At 42.3% G+C, this 21098-nt stretch overlaps 1 protein-coding gene across 5 annotated transcripts in view; it reads left to right on the forward strand.

Moving 5' to 3' along the window:
• Positions 1 to 9789, forward strand: part of ARFGEF3 (ARFGEF family member 3) — a 93818-nt gene extending 84029 nt beyond the window's left edge. For all 5 annotated transcript variants that reach the window (XM_050972538.1, XM_009092799.4, XM_050972541.1 and 2 more), the window contains 2 exons: positions 1246 to 2476; positions 3139 to 9789. In XM_050972538.1, the coding sequence (XP_050828495.1) occupies positions 1246 to 2476; positions 3139 to 3330 (1423 nt within the window). In that variant the 3' untranslated portion in view covers positions 3331 to 9789. The remainder of the gene's footprint in view (positions 1 to 1245; positions 2477 to 3138) is intronic.
• Positions 9790 to 21098: the final 11309 nt, after the last annotated feature.

Here is a 21098-nt window from a genome sequence, read left to right on the forward strand (position 1 = left end):
AAGAGCTTTTTTGAGTCAGAGCCTCTAATGATTTTTACAGCAGAAAACTACTTTCCCATAAAGAGCTCAACTGTATGTACTAATCATTAACATTTTATCACTGTCAAATAATAAGACTACTAAATTTTACAGATGTATCAGCTGTGTCATGGTAGGCAAAGTGATACAGGGAATGTAACTAAATAACAGTTTTGCCTGAATTTTTTAAAAAAATGTTGTATTCTGAAAATTGGGCTTTGATAGGATGTCTCGGAAAAAAAAAAAAGGCTTTTTGTTTTGGTGTTCCCAAACTCTTTTGAAATTTGTTTAATGAAAGCAGAATAATTTTTGCAACAAAAAATGTCAAAGGTCTACAACTGAACTTCTCAGGTTACATGAAGATTTCCTTTGAATTGACCTAAAACTTCAATATTGCAAGCAAACTGAAAAATCTCTTCCTTACTTGATAGCTGTGCTAAATAAAACTTGACCCATCACATCAAACCAAGTATTATTATGTGGATCAGCTTCATTTAGAACATTGTCCTGTAATCTTACATAAAGACCTTTTTAAAAGACCTTAAGTTAGGTTTAATAATAGACCTTAAGATTGGTTTATAATTTGAAATCCATGAGATACCAAACAACAATTCTGTCTTTTTTCCAAGCCTTGCTTGCCTGTAAGAGTCTCAGTGTTATTTACTGGTGAAAGACTTGAAAACTTTGGTCAGAGGCATTTACCATTGCTGTGTCCCTTGTGCAAATCAAACATCAGTGAGGGCTAAAAAAACTCCCAGCATCTCTCTAACAGGAGCACAGCTAAGAATCACCCAGTATCGTATGTGAGGAACAGGGTTAGGAATAGATATGTCCATGCTAGGCTCTCAGTGTTCAAGTTGAAGTCTTAAGAGCAAGCAGTGAAATGTGCCTTCAGCCAGACTTCAGCTTCTTTGCATGCTGCATTGCACTGCTGATGTTTCTGTATATGTTTCTTTATTAGTTTGATACCTCTTCATGGTTTATTTTTAAGAAGTACTCCTAAGCATTCCTGGGAATGGAAAGTGAGTAGTAGACTAGTTTTGGCCCAAATTTTTCATGGCAAAATTAAGATTATCTGACATGTTGGTGGAAGAATTATTTGTGTTAAAAAATTCCTCAGATATAGCAGGCTGAAATATCTTAGTCTGCTTTTATTCTTAGTACAAGCACAATGCACCATTTTAATATTCTGTGATTTTTTTTTCCTTCCATGCTTGGTTTACCAAGTATTCCTTTCAGAACAATAGTGGTGAGCTTGCTGTCCCACCAAGTACTGCTCCAGAATTTATATGACATCTTACTGGAAGAATTTGTGAAAGGCCCTTCTAACTTGGAGGAGAAAATGGCAATACAAGTACCAGAAAACAAGTTGGCTGGTTTTCTCAGGTACATCTCCATGCAAAACCTGGCTGTCATCTTTGACTTACTCCTGGACTCCTACAGAACAGCCAGAGAGTTTGACACCAGACCTGGGCTGAAGTGTTTGTTGAAAAAGGTGTCTGGCATTGGCGGAGCTGCCAACTTGTATCGCCAGTCAGCAATGAGCTTCAACATCTACTTCCATGCCTTGGTTTGTGCAATCCTGACAAACCAGGAGAACATCACTGCAGAGCAAGTGAAAAAGATCCTCTTTGAAGATGATGAGAGAAGCACAGACTCATCACAGCAGTGTTCTTCAGAGGATGAAGACATATTTGAAGAAACTGCGCAGGTCAGTCCCCCACGAGGGAAGGAGAAGAGGCAGTGGAGGGCTCGAATCCCATCTCTGAGCGTCCAGCCGGTCAGCAATGCAGACTGGGGCTGGCTGATCAAGCGACTTCACAAGCTCTGCATGGAACTGTGCAACAACTACATCCAAATGCATCTGGACCTGGAGAACAATGTAGAGGAGCCTCCCGTGTTCAAAGGTGACTCTTTCTTCATTTTACCATCTTTTCACTCGGAAACCTCCACCCCATCAACTGGAGGGCTGTCTGGAAAGGACACACCATCAGAAGATGACCGAAGTCAAATCAGGGACCAGCTGGGAGACAGCTTGACACCTCGAGGAGGGAGTGGAGAAATATTGCTGCTACCCCCACCCCTGAGTCCTAAACCAGAAAAAAAAGAGCAAACCAAGAAAAAGGAATGGTGGGAGAGTGCTGGTAACAAAATCTACACCATAGCCACTGACAAAACCATCTCCAAGTTTATGACAGAATACAAAAAGAGAAAGCAGCAACAGGCCATGACATCCTTCACCAAAGAGGTCAAAGTGGAAAAGAAAGGGGAACTCCTGGGTTCAAGAGGGCCAGACTCACCTGTACTCCAGCGGCCTCAACATCTTCTAGATCAAGGGCAAATGAGGCATTCATTCAGTGCTGGTCCAGAGATCCTGAGACAAGAGAAGAGACCCCGTTCAGGGTCCACAGTCAGCTCCCTGAATATATCTATTAGGGATGCAGAGGCCCAGATACAGGTAACATACCTATACATTTTTTTACATTATTATAATATTTTTGTTAAATATTGTATAATATAATGAAGTCCTCCTGATAAGGACTGATTCTTTAGGAGCTGGAATTAATAAAAAAGTGATTCTGCCCTATTAAAAGAAAGTCAGTTTTCAGGGAGGTGTCATCAGGCGTATACTAGTTCAGCTGTCAAGAGTGCTTCTATGACTGGGGCCAAGGATGCCCCTAATCCTGAGAACTGACAACCTACAGTAAACTCATTGCTTACTGCTATGGGCTGTAGCCCAGTGAAGGCTTTTGAAAATGCTATGCTGCTTGACACATTGCTTTTGTACTTAAGAATGGCATTTTTTGTAATTCCAGAGAAAAATAATGGGTTCTTTTGCTAAACAAAAGCTTGTTGTTTGCATGTCCAAGTGAACAGATCAGTGAAAGCATCAAACTTGACAGGTTTTGTTCACTGTGGGACAAAAAAAAGCAAAGGGTGAGCATGAGACCTGCAATACAAAGTCAAGTGATTTAGGAACCTTAAATGAATGTGCTGGCATTACTCAGTCTGCTCCATGAGGCTGTAGCACCAGATACCTTATTCTCTGCCTCAACCCCTGGGCTCACCTATTTAGAAAGGTCTTCTAAAGAGGTTTTTTTTAATCCAATTTCTTTGTAGGCGTGGACCAACATGGTGTTGACAGTTCTCAACCAGATTCAGGCTCTGCCAGACCAAACTTTCACAGCCCTGCAGCCAGCAGTGTTTCCCTGTATCAGCCAGCTGACTTGCCACGTGACAGATATCCGTGTCCGCCAGGCAGTACGGGAATGGCTGGGAAGAGTGGGCCGAGTTTACGATATCATCATTTAAACCGAGCTGTGCTCTGATGCAAAGGGCAGAAAACATTCAAGGTATACAGCAAAGAAGCACTTGGGGTTCATTAATTGCCTATTTGTTGGTGAGAAATTAAGAAACAACCAGCTTGTCAATTTATATTGTCTGTCCACCTGAGACTGTGTGTCCCTCACTCACACTAGCAAAGGAGGCAAAGCATGAGTCTGTTTAGAGGATCTGGCATGGCCCCAGAACCCAGAACTTGTCTGTAAATCAGGCTCCTACAGAAGAGATGCATTTCATAGCCTTCATTTCAATTCAAATTTGCAGCAGTGGGAGCCACCAGAAACTGCAGCAGAATTTCCACGCTTGAAGTTAGCTGTGAGTTCAGCTGTCATGGGGTTGTCAAACCAGGTCAGTAAACCTATTTAACTTAGAAAATAAATGAATAAATCCAAGTCAGTGGAAAGGTGGGGCCATAGGACAAGTAAGAAGGTGACATTTTTTAGGGTAACATCTTCCCTTCAAAAATTGACATGAGAGAGGATAGGCAGCTAAAGATTATTGTAGTAACTAAATGTGTTGCTCACTAGAGAAAGGGGAAATTTATTTTGCTCTGAGAGGAGCCTTTGTAGTCACATTTGGAGTAGCTAAACAATCCCAGGTCTAAAATGGGTGAACCAAGCCCAGACTATTGATCCTTTCATTGCTCTTATGGGGTATTGCTCAAAGAGAAATGGCACTGTCAAACTGCCCTCTCTGCAACACCACCCTGGCTGCTTCTTCACCTATGCCTACAGCTGAGCATTTTGCCACATGTCTAATTCCCTCTAAGGGCAAAAGGAAAGTTTGTTTTGCTCTTTCCTGTGAAGCTGTGAGGAAGACACACCACAGCAAATACCAGCATGTGCCAGTATTCAGCATTCAACTAAGCAGAGTAAAATGTTCCAGTTTAAGCACCCCTGCGGCTGTTACTCTACTGGAAATTTATGTTTGCTTACATAAAGCTGCTGTAGCCAGGAACACCCTTATCACCTTGGTTAAATGTCACTGCACTTGGAGCTGAAACAAGATGGAAAATGGTATGAAAGGGAGGTATATTTCCTGTTTCTCTCTCATTTCATGTCTGCTGCTGTAAATAGAAAAGGACAGATCCTCATGGAGGTACATCCCCCCCTCCATGCAGCACTCCTATTGGAACTATTGCAATTTGCTGTTATTAGTAAGAGGGAGGAGAAGGGGGAGGATTGACTATTGTGTTGTCAAATGCATATGTGATGCTTTTCACACTATACAAAGCAAGGGTTACCTTGCTGCACAAGTTATTCACAGCCCTTGGGACATTTCATCTCATACTCCCATGCTATATCATTTGTTGATAACTTGTTGAAAATGAATTTATTTTAATTTTGGGTGACCCCTTAATGCTGTTCTCCCAAGGCTTTTAAAAGGTGCATGCCAACTAAATATACAGCTTCAGTCCCTGCTCCAAAGCATCCTAAGAATGTCATCCCTTTATGTAAGGCCTGGATTTTGCAAAACTAACTGCTTTTAGCATCTTAAACCTAAAAAACAGAGGGAGCCAAGAAGCTCCACTGAACAGCCATCTCCCAAGCTGCTTTGTTTACAAAGAGTCTGACACTATCTTCCTGCCTTTTCCCTCCATTGCCTACTTCCCATTTGTCACCTGCTAGTCTTGTGCAGGGAGTATTTGTCCCATAACTTTCTGTAGTGCCAGTCATGCTGTTTCTCTTTCTTTAAAAAGTTCCTTTTGCTAAATTGTTTAAAAGACATTAAAATTCTCTAAAAACACCTCTTTTCTACCACCTAAACTGACTTTATTAATTACTAATTTAACAATGTTTTCAATTGTCAATTTTCCCCCAGTAGTTTTAATATTTCCTCAGGGACAGGTTGGATTATGCTTTGGTATCTGGGAGAGCAGTAGCATAGTTTGATTTCTGTTGCCATGTCTTTCTTATACATCTTTAGGTAGAGTGAAAGTGTGGTTACATTTTTTGTTCAAGTTTTTATTTGGCATCCATACAGAGCTGCATTTAAAGCAGTACATTAATTAGGCAATGACAGAAAGCAGAATAATAAACCATATTCAAAGCAGCCAGCTCTGATGGTTTTCATTATAAATGCATTGAATGGATGCAGGTCCTTGCTGTACTGATCTAAAACTAAAGCAAATTCCTAAATTATGTAGGGGAAATAAAATTGATAGCAGTACCAGTGAAATCATTCAGGACTACAGAAGAGGTCCTACAATCTAGGAGACACCATGGTTGCATTGTGGTTGCAATACAAAATCCTTCTGTTAATCAGTAAAAAAAAACCTTTAGGAGTGCCAATACCATTACCAACACTTCCCTCAAGCTCATGAACACATGAGCTAGTGTTACCTGACTAGCCACCATCTTGACCTAAAATGTAATTTCATTCTAGCTATTTACATTACAAATACCAAATTGGAAAATGAAGACAAGTAAATTTGCTGTGTTGCTGTTGGCCTGTTTTGAGCTTTGTCCTTCAAATTGTGCACTAAGTGCCCATTGTCACCCTCAGTGCCTCTGCTCATTAAGACCCCTCCCTAAAATGTCATAAGTAACTTTGAATAATTTCACAAATGTAATTTAGAAGGAGGGGAGAAGGAATATTTGAAGCAGCAATTATTTACAGAGCAATTTACAGAGCAACATTCAGCATGTGCTGCTCTTCCTTTTCCTTGTGTGTATAAAATGCTAACCAGATGAGGGGAGCGGCCCATGGCCACTTCAGTAACCACAACCATGAGATGTAGAAGCTAAAGCTTTCTGATGCACCTTCAAAAGATAAACAAATAAAAAGATTAGTTGGTTCATCAGATTCTCAGCAAATTTTCTGCTAGTTTAGCTATAGACATCAGTAAGCCCCAGAGAAGTAAAATAATAAATGTGTGACATCTCCATTTCTTAGGTTCTGTGTGGTCTGTTTCATGGCTCATGAGTGCCAGCATGATGCCTTCAGACCTCATAAAGCAGGCTTTTAACCCAAAGGAGAAGTCTGCCAGAACAGTCCCTGGAAAAGGGGGCTGGATCAGCCTGTCCTAGGCTTCACTGCACCCCCCAATCATGTCCATGCTACAGTGGCTTTTCTGCTTTCTGCTTGTGAGTGGGGAAGCAGCTCAGTCAGTAGCAGTAGTGCTCCTTGTATCCACATGTGCATATTCACACGTGTATCCCATTCAAATCCTTACTGTTAGCTCTGTAACTTCATGCATGGCAGAGTATTGGCAGTTTTACTGTTGAACCAAACACTTGAACCTTGAGCAAACCAGTCTCTTTGCATTACACTCTGAGCTTGCTCTTTCTCTTTGCCTTGGTTAATGACCACATTCTTCTCTTTTCTTGCCCTTACTTTTTTTGTCACACAAATTTCTATAGGAGTTGGGTTTGGTTTTTTTCTATTGAACTGGCCAATTGTTTTTAAAAATGATTGCCCAGTAAATTTTGCTCAACTGAAATGCTTTAAAAAAGAAGATGTGGTAGATTGACATCCTTCTCAGGTACCAGAGCTGCACCTCTGCTGCCTTTGCCTAATTCACACTGCCCTCCTCAGGGCCACCACAGGCAGCAGAGGCAAGGACACCTCATTTTAAAATCTCCTAGAGAAAGTTGCTGCTGCCCAGCATCAACTACATTTAAGCACATGAAATAGCTCATCACTGTGCAAATATTTAAAGCTGAGAAAAGCAGAGCACTCATCAGGAAAGCAATCCTTTTGCTATGGAACAGGGGCAGGGTTTGACCCAGCTTACACAGTCTCAGGTCATTGCATATGTTTGCACTTCATTCTGCACTGTGAACATATGCAGTCATATGAGATGATTGACATGTATATGTACAGATACCTGTGGCTCCAATCACTGCCATATTCTGGGCATTCAGCATATTTTCAGACAGCTATCCACATTAGTAATATGCTTATCTGCTGTGTTACATATTTGTGTCACACCAGCAATGGTTAACAGAGTTATTTTGGTACCTTTTCTGAGCATTCAGCAGCCATTGAATTACCACCCCTTTCTCTTGTGTAACATGCCTTCATGCCTTTATGATGTTAAAATAGAGATTTAATACTTTCCTAGGGATAAACACTCATTTGAGAACAACTGAGAAATAATAACAACATATAGAAATAATTATTAGAAAAAGATTTATACAGACCTGGGCAATACTTTCCTTGTACAGCTCCCAGCACAGGCAACACAGCTTTTGCCTCATCACAGATGAAAAATTTATGTCATCTGCACTGTGGCCTGCTCGTGTCAAGGCCAAGCACAGTTTACACCTGTGATTTGTAAGGTACTTTCCCTTTCAGTTTGAGCTTCGAGTTTAGTTTAAAATTTAAACCTTTATGTAAAATTCACTGACAAATCCTCACCAAAGATAAAACCCCCACCTCTAAGTACCATGTGCCATCTTCACCTGTGCTTTGTATAGCAGCATCTCAGTGTTGGTATCAACACTGCAGAGCACAGCACTGGCATGAAACCAAGCGGCAAACAAGTTAGAAAGCAGAGTCCAGCTCCATGTTCTGCCTCCACTTTGTACCTTTCTTCACAGCTTGGGCCCACACTCAAAGTGCCAAAGCTGTCAAAATCCATGGAAGTTAAGTAGCAAGGGATCTTTAATACTCAGGACTCAGTCCTTGAATTCTTCAATCCCTACATACGGGTTCACAAGTTCTCAGGAAAGAGGGAATCCTGGAAAGTTCTTTGTGTCACCCTCTCTGCTGCTGTCCTCCATACACCTCCTGCTTGAAATTTCCACGGGAACCAGCACACAGCCCCACACAGCCCCGTACTGCAAAACTAGAACCCTCACTTTTGCACAGATCCAGCAAGCCAAAGTGATTTATTTTTCACTTAGCTCATCTGTATAGAAGCCTGTTGAGAAATTGTGCATGTGGTTTGGCTATTGTCACCTTCAGCAATCCATTCTAGAAATAAATGCCATTTCTCAGTGCTAAATTGTTTTTAATTCACAAAAGAAGGGAAGTGCTTCCTTCCCCCACCCCCCCCAACCTGTATACTAAGATATATCTAAGGTGTCTAAGCAGGCTATTTATTCATTACTGCAGTCACAGTTACTTATGGGAAGACCTGTATACAGGTATGTGACATGAAATAGGTTTTTTTCAGTTGCTGATCATTCCACAATTGTTAAAGAAGTAAGATGATACCATTAATTTACCAAAAGAATTTTCTCTTGTTTTAGTGTAAAGGACCAATTTACCATTGCACAGAAGCACAAATGTTGGATTTTATGCAATGTAGATAAAAGCATGTGGCAGCTAATGATCCCTCTTCACTGAGCCTCCCTAATTTGAGTGGAGCTTCTATAGGGATATCACCAAAGGGTCTCAGCAGCCCTCACCAGCAACATGCCTGGGACTCCAGAAGTTGTACAACTGCAAGGAAGAAGTCATTTCCACTAATTCCCCTCAGAACACATACTTTATATGTGCCACTAATATGATACTGAACAGTTTTAGCCAAACATTTAAAAAGCCAGCAGTGCTGGCATTTTAAAAAGCAAAAATGAAAACACACATGGCATATGTGCATCAGTCTTTTCACTTAGTGCTCAGAGGTCTCCAAGCTGAAAACTAAAAGCAGAGGGAAGAAGAAATGCCCTAATTCTGTGGATATTAGTGGAGCTATTCTGTATGATCCTGGATTAATGCAATAATGAGCTTGCCTGTGGAACCAGATCCCTCAAATTCCAATTTTTGCAAAATCACAAGTTGAGGTTTGCATAGTTTACACTGCCACATTGAATCAGGGAGCTGAGTGTATGGAAAGTATTTTTGGTTAAGAAACATGGCAACAGGATCTATTCAATTCTTTTTACCCCAACATCCCACTTTTCAAAAGGTGGTTTATGTACTTTGATAAACTTTGTCTGACTCCCATGGAGCATCAGGGCCCTGTTTCCTGTCCATGCATTTGGTCCATCTGGGCTGTGGTGAAGTTCCACAAGCAGCAAGCTGCAGTGAGAGAGCTGAGCTGGCAGACAGGCACAGGTACACAGGTTCAAGCAAGGGACAAATATCTCCTCCACAATCAGGCTGTGACACCTGAGCCCCCCACTCTGCAGAGGAAGACAGGACTCGAGACCAAAGGGACAACAGCAGGAAGGGCAGAGCACGGTGGTGACAGAGCCCTGTAGTGCATGCACACTGTTTGCTAGAGCAGATGGGAGCAAGGGGTTGAAGGTGTGCAATGACAACAGCAAGAACTTTCTTTCAGTTCCCCCCACTTCCCTTCTTGCCACTTTCCCCTCCTCCCCTTTTGTCATTTTTGTGAGACTACAAACATACTTCTATGGGCCCTTCAACCAGAACTGAAAGCAAGCCAAAGGGAGTGGACACTCCATTTCACCAAAGATCTAAGTATTTTCTGTTTGAAAATTAAAAAAAAAAAAAACCAAAATCAAATTTTATTTCCATGATGATGGCTGCCAGAGGAAGCATTTTACCACAAAACATGATTCCCAGGACTTAATCTCTCTAGCTGTATATTCAGGAGGGTCTTAAGAGAGACTTGTCAAATTACCTTGTCAAACAAGTGCTTACATTGGGTTTACCTTCTGCTGAGTTCATACCTATCTGCAATTCCTTGGTCTCATCCATGTTTCCTCCCTCTACCTTTCTGCTCTTCTTCAGAAGAACACTTCCCCATGTCCACCGTGTCCTGTTGTGCCGCTAGCTTTGTATGGTCCTTGGGTGTCCAGTGGTTGGGCAGTCACTGTCAGCTGGCTTGCAAATTGTATTTTGTGTATATTTTATTCTGACTGAATTCTGAAATGGAAATATTTTAAAACAAAAAGTATAAACTATTTATGTTGCTTGTGTTGTAGAATAAAGATGCAAATGCAAAATAAATTATGCTTTGGTTTTGTCTAATGAAAGTTATTCTACAATTCCTGATGAAGCAAAGGAACAGAGCAGAGAAAGGGCCTGAAATACTTGGTATGTACTAGCATGAACTGCAGTTTTCATGGATGACCTTGGGAATTTAGTTACTCTGAACTGCTATGTGTTTTTAATGGGGACTGAGATCTAAACACTGACAAATGGCTTGTACAGCACTTCTAGCCAGAGTCTGAGTTTGTGGGGTGGAGAAGGATGAAGCTACTGAGATAGTTAAAGGTGCAAGTAGATGCCGTGCAGAATTTTGATGCATCTAGACAGGTGAAACATTTCTCCCTTTTCAGTATTCTCCTCAGTATTCTCTCTTAAATGAGGAGAATACTGTTGGCTCTGATTTCACTAGAGATGGATTGCTCAGAGCTCTCATTCACAGCCAGAGTTTTGTTGGGTTTTTAAGCTGGGCATTCCCTGACCACAGACAGTTTAGATAGCACTCCTCAGGTGTTCCCAGTTAACAGGTGCATGGACGCTGCAATCTTTCATTCTGCTAAAATGAGAGCTCAGCAAGGGTTGTCCTTGTCACCTACATCCCTCTTTTGATTAATCAAACCAAAGATTGCTTCTTTATGCAGCCAAAATTTAGGTACTGAAGGAGAAAGGGTTTGCTAGTGTCCCTTTCAAGAGTACTGCCATGTGCTTCCTGAAAGCAGGAGTGTTTCAGTGATAAGACATAGCACCATACAGCAAACCTTAGGATCCACCTCTCTGTGGTCAAGGATGCTACCCACAGCCCAAAAGCAAGTTTTCTACATAATCTCAGGAAGGGAAATGCAGCCAGCTTTCCACCTGGCCCCACTGGGGTCTCTGGGCATGGGCTCCCACACACTGAAGCAACATAAGGTCTGGCCTTCACTGGTTGTTACATAACAGCCTCATCAGCATGAAGGTTAAGAACAGATTACAAAGCGAGCAAATGAGGTTGTGATGCTTTAATAATCTTACACACTTCTGGCAAAAGAGAGTGTGTTAAATCCCAACCGCCAGATCTAATTTTCTTCCAGGGAACTACCTTCTGCTGCTCCACACATCTCATTTAGATCCCATTAGAAAGATTTTCATTTCCTCCTAAAGAGCATTCAGTAATGTGAAACAGCAGCAGAGTAAATACAGAAAGTAATGCTTCACTATTCCTCTCACTTTTTACAAGTACAAATTCCCAGTTGCCTTCCCACTAATGCTGGGGTCAGGCTAGCGTGGCTTCTGCTGCCATTAGATTTGCCTAGGAGACACTTGGTCTTGTTCTTCTTCTCTTGTGGAGCAGAGTGTTAAGAACACTTGCCAAAGAAAACAGCTGTCAACAAATACTTCAAAAAACAATAAAGAAAATTTTTAAAGTGATTAAACAGGCACACCTTTGAATCTCAGACATCCTCTTCACTTCAGTGGATTCACTAAACTCATTCATGCTTTCACAATATAAGTTTATCACTGGCTACACAGTGTTAATCTGTTTTAAACTAAATATTAAAAGCTCCCCTGATACCAAGCCAGACTAATTGTTTCTTAATAATTAATTTTGTATTTTTTGAGAGGGTGCCAAAGGAGTGCCCGGTGTCACTACTGCTATTACAGGTGGGATGACCAACCAAGCAAGTAAAAATTTTGTCCTTGACCTCAAAATGGTCCAAAGTTTCTAAACATATGCTCTGGCCTCTTGCTTATCCCAAAGTAGTAGATCTGTGAGATAATCCGGCAAGAGAAGAAAAAAAAACCCCAAAACACAAAACCAGCAGCAAAGACTGTTTATAGGAGGGATACAGAAAGGCAAGCTAGAGGTACCAGCAGGTACTTCAGGTACAAGACAAAAGGGAAACACTTTGGATGTAACAGGTGGGGCACAGTAGGGTTGCATAGGAGACCACTGTCAAATCCATGCCCCCAAGCACTCAGGTAAAAATGGGATGGTATTTTCAGTAAGCCTGCTGGAAGCGTGCTCTCTCCAGGACAGATACTTCCTGATCATGTTTTCCAGATGAAGAAACCTTTTGGCTCACTGAGCAAAACTATGGCAGAAGTTGAAAGAAATAGAACGAGGCTGGGATTCTGTCCACAGAGCTATGTGAAACGCAGAGTGATCTCTGATTTTGGAGCTTCTGGCAAAGAAGCTAGCATCAGGATAAACCTCTTAACATCTAATATCACTGCAAACAAACACAAATTGAAGTCTTTATCCAAATGCATGACACAGAGTCCTAGAAGAGTGCAGTCAGTATCCAGATTTCAAAACTCAACAGAATCCAAAATAAATCGGAACAATTTAGATGAAGTCACAGGTCACCTAGATTTACTCTTATACTGAAAGAAAAAAAAAACCAGCAAAACACCAGAATCCAACATATTAGCCAGGCTGCACGTGCAACTGACTCCTGATAGAAATTCATATTAATAAATCTGGATTGTTTTTGTTTTGTTTTTACAAGAGATTTGTACCTTTGTCTACACTGTAATCGCTGGGAAATATGCACTTATAAAGGAGAGACAATACTTCTGGTTTGCCAGCTCTGACAAATTATGCCCATCCTGAAATATTTTTCTTCACTGTGGTTAGTGTGACCACTTCTGATCTCTTATTATGTTCATTCCCCACCACAGCCAAACAAAATTACTTAAAATAATGTGGAATACTTTTCTGCATAGCATTTATAAATTATTTACTGTGTTTTTTAATGTTACATTATATTCTCAGCAGACCGCTTTGTACTTCAAATCAGGTTCTTTGTTCCAGAGAATACAGGGAGAGGAAGAGATCAAAATAAAACTGGCTAAGATGCTATGCTGAAATCCATCTCTGTAAGTAATTTTTGTCTAGGAGGTCAAAAAAGACAAATCTTCAAGCCTGAGAAACAATAATGTCAAACATAATGAGAAAGTGAAAAATGGTTTTGAAAAGGTATTGCAGTAACTCATGTGAGGAGAGGAAGGTGACAAGGCTCTTGGTTGGTTTGCTTACTTGCAAAAACAATTCATTGTCCCTTGAGAAAACAGAGGAATTGGTTTCTGGGTAGAATTGCAATGCTGGCACCACAAGCACAAGGGCCCTGACAAAAATGTTCTTTTAAAATCCCAGCTGCGGAGATGGTCACCAGAGCAGATCTTACATCTCTCTTGTGTGCATTACCTTTTCCTTTAAAAGGACACTAAATAATTGAATATCTCAATGCAGGCTCTTGTGAGCCTCCCCAAACCCAAGAGAATAAAGATTATTAGTTTGCAAAGCCAGGCATGAAGGTTTAAAAAAAAAAAAAGATAAATATTTTAATGTATTTTGCTAATTTTTTTCTCACACATTTTCAGTTTTTAGGTAGAGCTGTGCTGAGAGCGGGGCAAGAAGGATGACCACCACTGAGGGGTGTAGGGGATTGTGGGGTATATAGGGTATATACCCCACAATAGGGTATGTAAGGCATTCTGTGTTCTTCCAGACAACATCACAAGATCTGCAGTGACTGCAGAAGAAAAACAGGATGAGAAAGACGAGCCTGAGGCAGGGCAAAAGTGCCAAACTACATCACTTTGACTGTCTCTTTTAGAGCCTGAGCCATCAAACCAAGCCAGTCTGGCTGGACAAGCACCCCTCTCAAGGAAGCTACACCCTGCACATAGCAAAAAGTAATGGTTGGAGTCAAATAAAGTTTTAAAAACCCCCTAAACCCTGAAGAGCAATATCAGAATGTAAATACTTCTAATCAGTCAGGCCTAGAGCTGCCCCTACAACCTAGGCACATTGTAAATGCTCATCCCTATAGGCCCCATTGCACCTCAGCAGCCACCAGCAGGTTCCTCCTGCTGTTAACACACCAACTCACTTGGCACAGAAAGTGAGGAGGATATGCCTGGAAAAGGGGTGAGAGGATCCCCATCTTGTAGCAGAATGAAATAGCTGCCTCAGATGTTCTTTTCACAACTGATTCCCTTTGTCTACCACTGCTCCAAGCAAAATTTACTTTTTCCTCAAAGAGAAAAATCCACCTTTAATTAGCCTGGCCCTAGGCTTTCCCCTCTGTAGAACTCTGGCTGACCCTGAAGATCCACACAGGAGCAACATTTTGCACAGCAGCATCAATGCAGCCCATGCAGGCTGACCTGGAATGCACCAAGGGACAGACGACCCCTTCCCATTCCCTATCCAGAAGTGGGTCCCTGCAGTGGATGTTTTCTCACTACTCTCTCAAATGTCAATATAGCCTCCTGAATTAAGGACTGCACATATGGAAGAGCTGTTCAGATCATCCATTCAACCACACCAAGCCTCAGAGCAGAATCCTCTTTACATTTTGCTGCTGTTTTGACCCTTCTCCTACAATCCATCACCTTAACATCAGCATATCATTCTTGGGCTGCAGTTTGCATTTCCTAACTGAAAGCCTGGCCTGTTAGTAATAAAGCTGCCCATGCTGAGTAGTGGTTCTCAGCAGCTCAACTGTCCAGGTATTTCTAATGCGCAATTATTCCCCTCTAAACATTCACACATCCCTCAGATAACACGCTTCTCTCAGGATGGGTTTGCCATGCCACTCCCTGTTTTAAGAAACCACACTTAAAGCCTTTGCCTTTGTGTCTGTGGTTTGCTAGGGAGGGTATTGCATGGTGCCTTGCCTTTTCTAGTACCAAGACCCTTTCATTTCCAATCCCATGGCATACTTTCCCCTTGCACCTTTGTAAGCTCTAATGACCCCAGCCCGAGAAAACTGTGGCAGGGCCTTTATCCTACTGTTACAACTGTTCTTATCCTTATGGCCTTGCGCTGGTCAATTCTGAAAAGCTTTTACACTGGAAACATCTGCCTGTTGTGTTTAACTCGTCCCTTTCCCTCTCTGCCTCCTGACATTCTATTTTCCAGTCTATAGCTCCATTTTAGGAGCTCTTCAGCCTTCCCCTCGCCGTTTTTAGCAGGTAACTTCAGCACCTACAAGGGCAATGGGTTTTTGCTAATCCAGCAGGCATTGCCCACTGGCACACAAGCCCAAGGCACAGCAGCCAGGCAGGACAGGCAGCGCAGCGAGCGCGGCGCAATCGACGCCAACGGCGCCATAAAGCAAACCCAGCCCTGGGGAGTTTGAGCAGCTCCCACAGAGTCACACCCAGCAGTGTCACACGGGCCCTGCTGCACCAACAGGACACCCCAAGGGGAAGGGAGTCTGCCTGGGAGCCTCTCACTTCCCACCTGGCTGGTGGGGAGAAGTTTTCCCTTTTCTCTGCCCCTGCAGTCCATGCGTGCCATCAGCTCTGCTGTATCAGCATCGATTAACATTTATTATCCTGCATTTCAGGCCAACTCACCTGCCTTCGTCTAACAAGGCTCATGCCCTAAAACCTAGGCTTGACTGCAGTTTTGATGGCCAGGTGAACCATTAACAAGTGCACTTGAGAAAATAAAGTTGTTCTCACATCTGCAGATTTGGAGCCTTTTTTTATATACAAGATTTTCTTAATACATTTCATTTCCATAGCAAACTTTACAGGTTGCAGGAGGCTGTCTCTTCTCCATAAGTTTGAAGTAGCAATCTTTAGATTCAAATCAGGAGATTAAACCTCAGGATGTGAGGTCTGAATTGGAGCTGTACAAATAAAACAAAATGTGTTTTATTTCAAGCAAAACAGTACAAAATTGCTCAAAGCCTCTCAGCTGATGTTCTGTTAAATAATACAGTTCATATGGATTCAGAAGTGGACAGACAGTTCCCAAAGGCCTCGACAACTGAGTACAACTTGAACAAGTTCATCCTGATTTTTGAAAAGTTTCCAGCATTTTAAGAGTGGCAAGTGAAGCGTTACAGATTCCTTGTTAATGATGGGCAGTATCAGGGCCTCTCTAAGCCTGTAATCAGAGACAATAACCTGTAAGAGGGTGTGCTGATAACCACAGCTCTGCTCTGGAGCCTCACCTGGCTTTAAAGCAATGACAAAGGACTTATAGGTTAATTTGCATTTTTTCCACTCTAGAAGAACTGAGCTAGTTTTAGAAGCTAGGAGAGCTATTGCTTCTCCAACAGTGCTCTCCTGACACTGGTTCTAAGCAAGAATGTCAGAAAGAATAATTCTTTTGGAATCTAGAGATAATAGATTTCTGGCAGGAGATGATACCAACCAAATCAGTCTATATAGAGATATTCTTTTGTATAAAATCTGCCGTGTCAGCAACAAGTAGTGACACAGAGACTGCTGTACTTGCATACAGTCTCAAGAGATTTCATTCAGAGGTTCACAATATTCTAGCAGAAAATTGCATCAGTTTGAACAAAAAAATGAACACAGGACTGCAGATATGTTGAGAGTTCTGTATCAAAGGCCTGCCCAGCACTACACAAGGTCAACAAGTAGGGTAAGCAACACCAAACACAATTAACAATGAGGTAAATCTTAAAAGTTTACTTTTAAAAGCTTACCTGAAGGTTAACCACACAGTCACATTTCTCCTTAGAAGCTTATTTCCTCATATTGGTGTCACAGTTTAGGAATGGTACTCCCCAGTTTAGTGCTTCCCACAGAAACTCCAAACTACACACCACTTGCTCACCACCCCCTTTTCCCCCTCTTCCCTCTCAGAGGATTTGAGAGGAGAATTGGAGCCAAAAAAGGCAAAGATCGTGGGTTGAGATAAGAAATATTTACTAGAAACAGCAATGAGATGAGAAAATCAACAATATTAATAATGAAAGTGTACAAAAGGGAGAGAAGTGTGGAGCTCGACCTGACTGCAGCCACGCCACCCAAAATTGTTTCCTTTTAGAACATCATCCTAATAAAGCAGCAAAATGCTTCATTTCTCACTAAGCTTGTGGCAGCACTTTTAAAGCAAATGAAACCAAAAGCTTAGTGCAGTCAGCTGGCCCTTCAGAAATGCTGAAAAAAGCCCAAATCACCAAAAACCCAACCAAACACCAACGCCTCCCCCACTCCCTTCCCACTAAAACAGAGAGCTTCTGTATTTTGGCTAAACAGGAATGAAGTGCCATGACGTGTGTGCTGGGATACACAGTCTTGCATAGAGTGGCAGATTTTTCTCTTAAATAAGAGAAAGCAAGAATTCAGGGTAAGGATGACCAAATGTAAATGAAGGGGATCAAACCTAGACTGACAGAAAGTGCAAGAAAAAGTTCCTGACAAAACCCCAAAGCTCTGGACAGAGCTATCCATCTATCCATCAGATGGATACTGCTCAGCCACCAGCACTCTGCCATGACCACAGAGCTTTTCAGGTGTTATCCCACTCACAGAACCTCGAGGGACATTCTGTAGGAGGCAACCCTGCTCTGGCAGCAGCCTGAGGTCTCTCCCTGCTGCTCTCTCTAATGACTTTGCTTTCAGCTCCCCATCTGCAGCACGGGGATCTGGGATCAATCCCTCAGCAGCACCTCCTGCTGCTCCCGACTCCGAGGGACAGGGACAGTGTGACCACATTTTGCATCAGGGTCTCCCTGCCTCTGTTTCTACAGGCTGTGAGTTTGTCCACCCTGCCCCCAAACACTGCTCTCCAGAACTGTGGCAAAGCTATGCCAACTTCTATCTATCCTTTGAAGTAGCAGTGGGTTTAGTTTAGTGGGGAGAGGAGAATGCTCTTCAGAAGGTTTTTGGTTTAGAAAAAAATAAAAATTGATAATTAAAAAAAAAAAAAGAAAATGCAAAAACAAAAGTAAGGCTAAAATCTCAATATAATGAAAATTTATCAAAAAAAAAGTACAAAACAGAATTGCTTAATTACCCAAATGAGGGAGAATAGACAGAAGCCAACACCACTCCCACCTGAAGGACACAGAAGCACCTGCCAGCTGGTTACAAGCAAAAGTAATCCTGTCCCACCATTTCTTCTGGGGAATCTACACCTGCCAACACAGGACTGCTGACAGTGGAACACCTCACCCACTACAATTCTGGTTTTGCATTATTCAGATTAACCCTCTCACCATCCCTCACAGCATCACAGTCATTCATCAGGGGAGTTTCACCAGCACCTTTGGGCAGCAGTAAAAGAAACTGGGGGAAGAAAGTATCAAGAAGCTTGAAGGGCTGTCTGAGGCACTGTGGGTATTGTGTTCCCTACCAATATTGGTGGCAATATAGCCTAGAATTACACTGCAAGCCACAAACATCTCAGCAAATCAGAGAGATGAATAATTTATGTCAGACAGTTTGAGCTTCAAACTGAGGACAGTGGAGGTGCCTGTTTTCTGCAGTGGCTTCCTCAGAGAGTCTCTCCCTGCTTCTCTGCTGGGGCACTGGAAGTGATAATACCAACACTGCCTCAGTTAAAAGCTTCATGTTGGCATTGTTTCACAAGCCTTTACCAAACTTTGATCAAAGTCAGTGGTACCATTCCATGTCAGCTGTTTTCTCCAGGTTGTTTGACCTGACAGGTTCCAGATCAAGCTATTTCAAAGAACAAAGCCAGTGAAGGAGGAGGGTAGGACATTCTCTCCATGTCAAGGTCTGGTGATCTCTGAACCCACTCACCACACTTCAAAGTGGTGAGCCTGATTTCTGGTCAAGGGCTTGGAATTAAGGATGAGCCTCTTTGCCCCAGCTTTCACATTGCAGCACGCCTCCAGCTACAGAGGTATTTATGAACTTGTGTGAGAAGGAAAAATAAGTGTCTGTGAGCCCCACAGGGCTGGCAGAAATCTGCAACAGATTTGCCATCACAAACCCAGTCTTGAATGGCTCTGTTTCAGTTCTGCACAAGAGCAAATCTGCTCTACAAATGGACACCTGACCCCTGGCAGCAGAAAGAGAGTATCCCAATCACGCTCATTAATCTTGCTGCTGGCTCTACTGATGAGATAAAAAGCCAGAGGGACAATCATTACTTTATATTCTAATTACCTGCCTGACAAAAGGCACTGCATTTCCCCAAATTCCCACTTGGCCTCAGCTCTACAAAGTTAAATCATTCTTATGCATTTTCCAGAGGTCAAGTATTCAAAGCAGCACTTGACAAATCAGGTCAGTGAATCACAAAAGTGCACACCTTATTTTTCTTGGCTAAAATTCATCAACTAGAATCTAAGGATGCCAAACAGGTGTTTATACTGTAAGGGGACATATTTTTTCCTTCTCCTCATTATTCATGCAGAGTCCCAAGGCAAATTTATAGCAAGCTTTTAAAAATAGCATTAATAATCTTAGGGGCTGCACTAAGACCCTAATTAAGATGGTATATGAATGTTTCCTGCTTGCATGGGAGATTATAGATTTAAGCTACACAGTCTCAAGGCTCCTTAAGGAATTAATTTTATTAACAGTGGTTTGGGAAAGATGGCCATTATTTTTTGCTTTTTTACAAGGTATTGAGACATCAAGAGAAATATTTTATTATTTTGACCCATGACCTGTTAATCCATGTTTAGGACCTGGCTTCTCAGTGGGCATTATAGCTCACAGTGTACCTGCCCTGGCCCTGGTGGCTGGACACACTCACCACCTCTGAAAGCACTTCCCAACCAGCGAGGCATTGAGGAAAGCAGGAGCTTTTTCAGAAGCACAGAAAGGCTTTGCTGAGGTGACATTTCTAGCTTCACACAGGACCACTCAGCAGAAGCAAGAGTTCAGTTTCCAACAGTGATGTGGCTGCTTCAGCCCCGCATGCAATATTTTTGTTCCCTGTCTGCTGCTCACCTGGCAAACTCAGTAACAACTGGGATAGATTTATCAAACTACCAGCTCTCTTCCCCACAGCCATGGTTCACCTGCAGGGTGAATCCTTCCTGCAAGCTGCAGACAGAGGGATCACATCCAGTTCTGGAGCAGGTTCTTGCAGGTTCCTCCTGCTAGAAATGATGAGTGCTGCTTGAGCTTCAGGAGTAGAGCCTGCCACTGCCAACCACACCTGCACTTTTCTGGGAGCCATGAGCTAAAAGAAGAGTTGAGAAAAAGTCCAAGCAAGAAATAAGAGGTTAAGAGTCTAACCCCCAATTTCCGTCATCAGTCCTAAACACAACTTTTGCTCGGAGAGATAAGCCTTGAGAAATCATAAAAAGTGCACCACAGCTGAGCAGCTGCTGAGCTGAGAGGGACATTGGGACATTGAGCAATAGCCTTTCCCTCTGCCCACATCAAGGCAGCAGAAGACACCTGCAGCTTTTCAGCACAAGTTGCAGGTTGAATCAAGGTTTAACTCAGGTTAAAGAGTCCTCTCTTCAGAAGTTACCACACATCAGTGAAATAAGTTCGTGTTTCTTTCTGGGGATAAACAGAGTCTTCTCACTGGAAACAATTGCCATTTAACGAGCAGCCTAGAAAGCTGTTAACCTGATTTAACTGAACTGACAACTCGTTCTTACCAGAAGCAATCATACACTCCCACAGTGACCAAAGCTTTCCTGGCAGAGCTCTCTCTCTGGATTTATCATTAACATCTACATCCTAACACTGCTAAATAATTCAGCACAGCATTTAGCCTCGTGTCCTTGCCTCTCCACTCAGAAAACACTTTTCTTTTCTGTATGTTTCAGCAACAGGGAACAAAAACCTGCCTGGATTGTGCTTCCACCTTGTGCTGTGTAACTGAGGGGGGAATCTCAGGTACCCTTTCACTCCCAGCATAGAAGCATGGGGTTTATTTCTTTTATTTTATTGGATATGGTGTTTATTAGATAACTAAATATAGAGCGTTATTTATCCACATGGAGTCATGACCATGTGGGCTTAGATTCACATGCAAATTCCCCTTTTAATAATCCTAATGCAGGGAGTGCTCCAATCAGAGCGCTATCAGCCCCAGCTCCCAGATACCTGATGCCAGCTTTGCTGGTAATGTAGGCCACCGAAGCAAATCCAGAGAGATTGAGTTGGAAGTGGAGAGAGGCTCTGAGATCTATTTGCTTGGC

This window comes from Serinus canaria, chromosome 3 (genome assembly GCF_022539315.1).
Source record: "Serinus canaria isolate serCan28SL12 chromosome 3, serCan2020, whole genome shotgun sequence".
NCBI lineage: Eukaryota > Metazoa > Chordata > Aves > Passeriformes > Fringillidae > Serinus > Serinus canaria.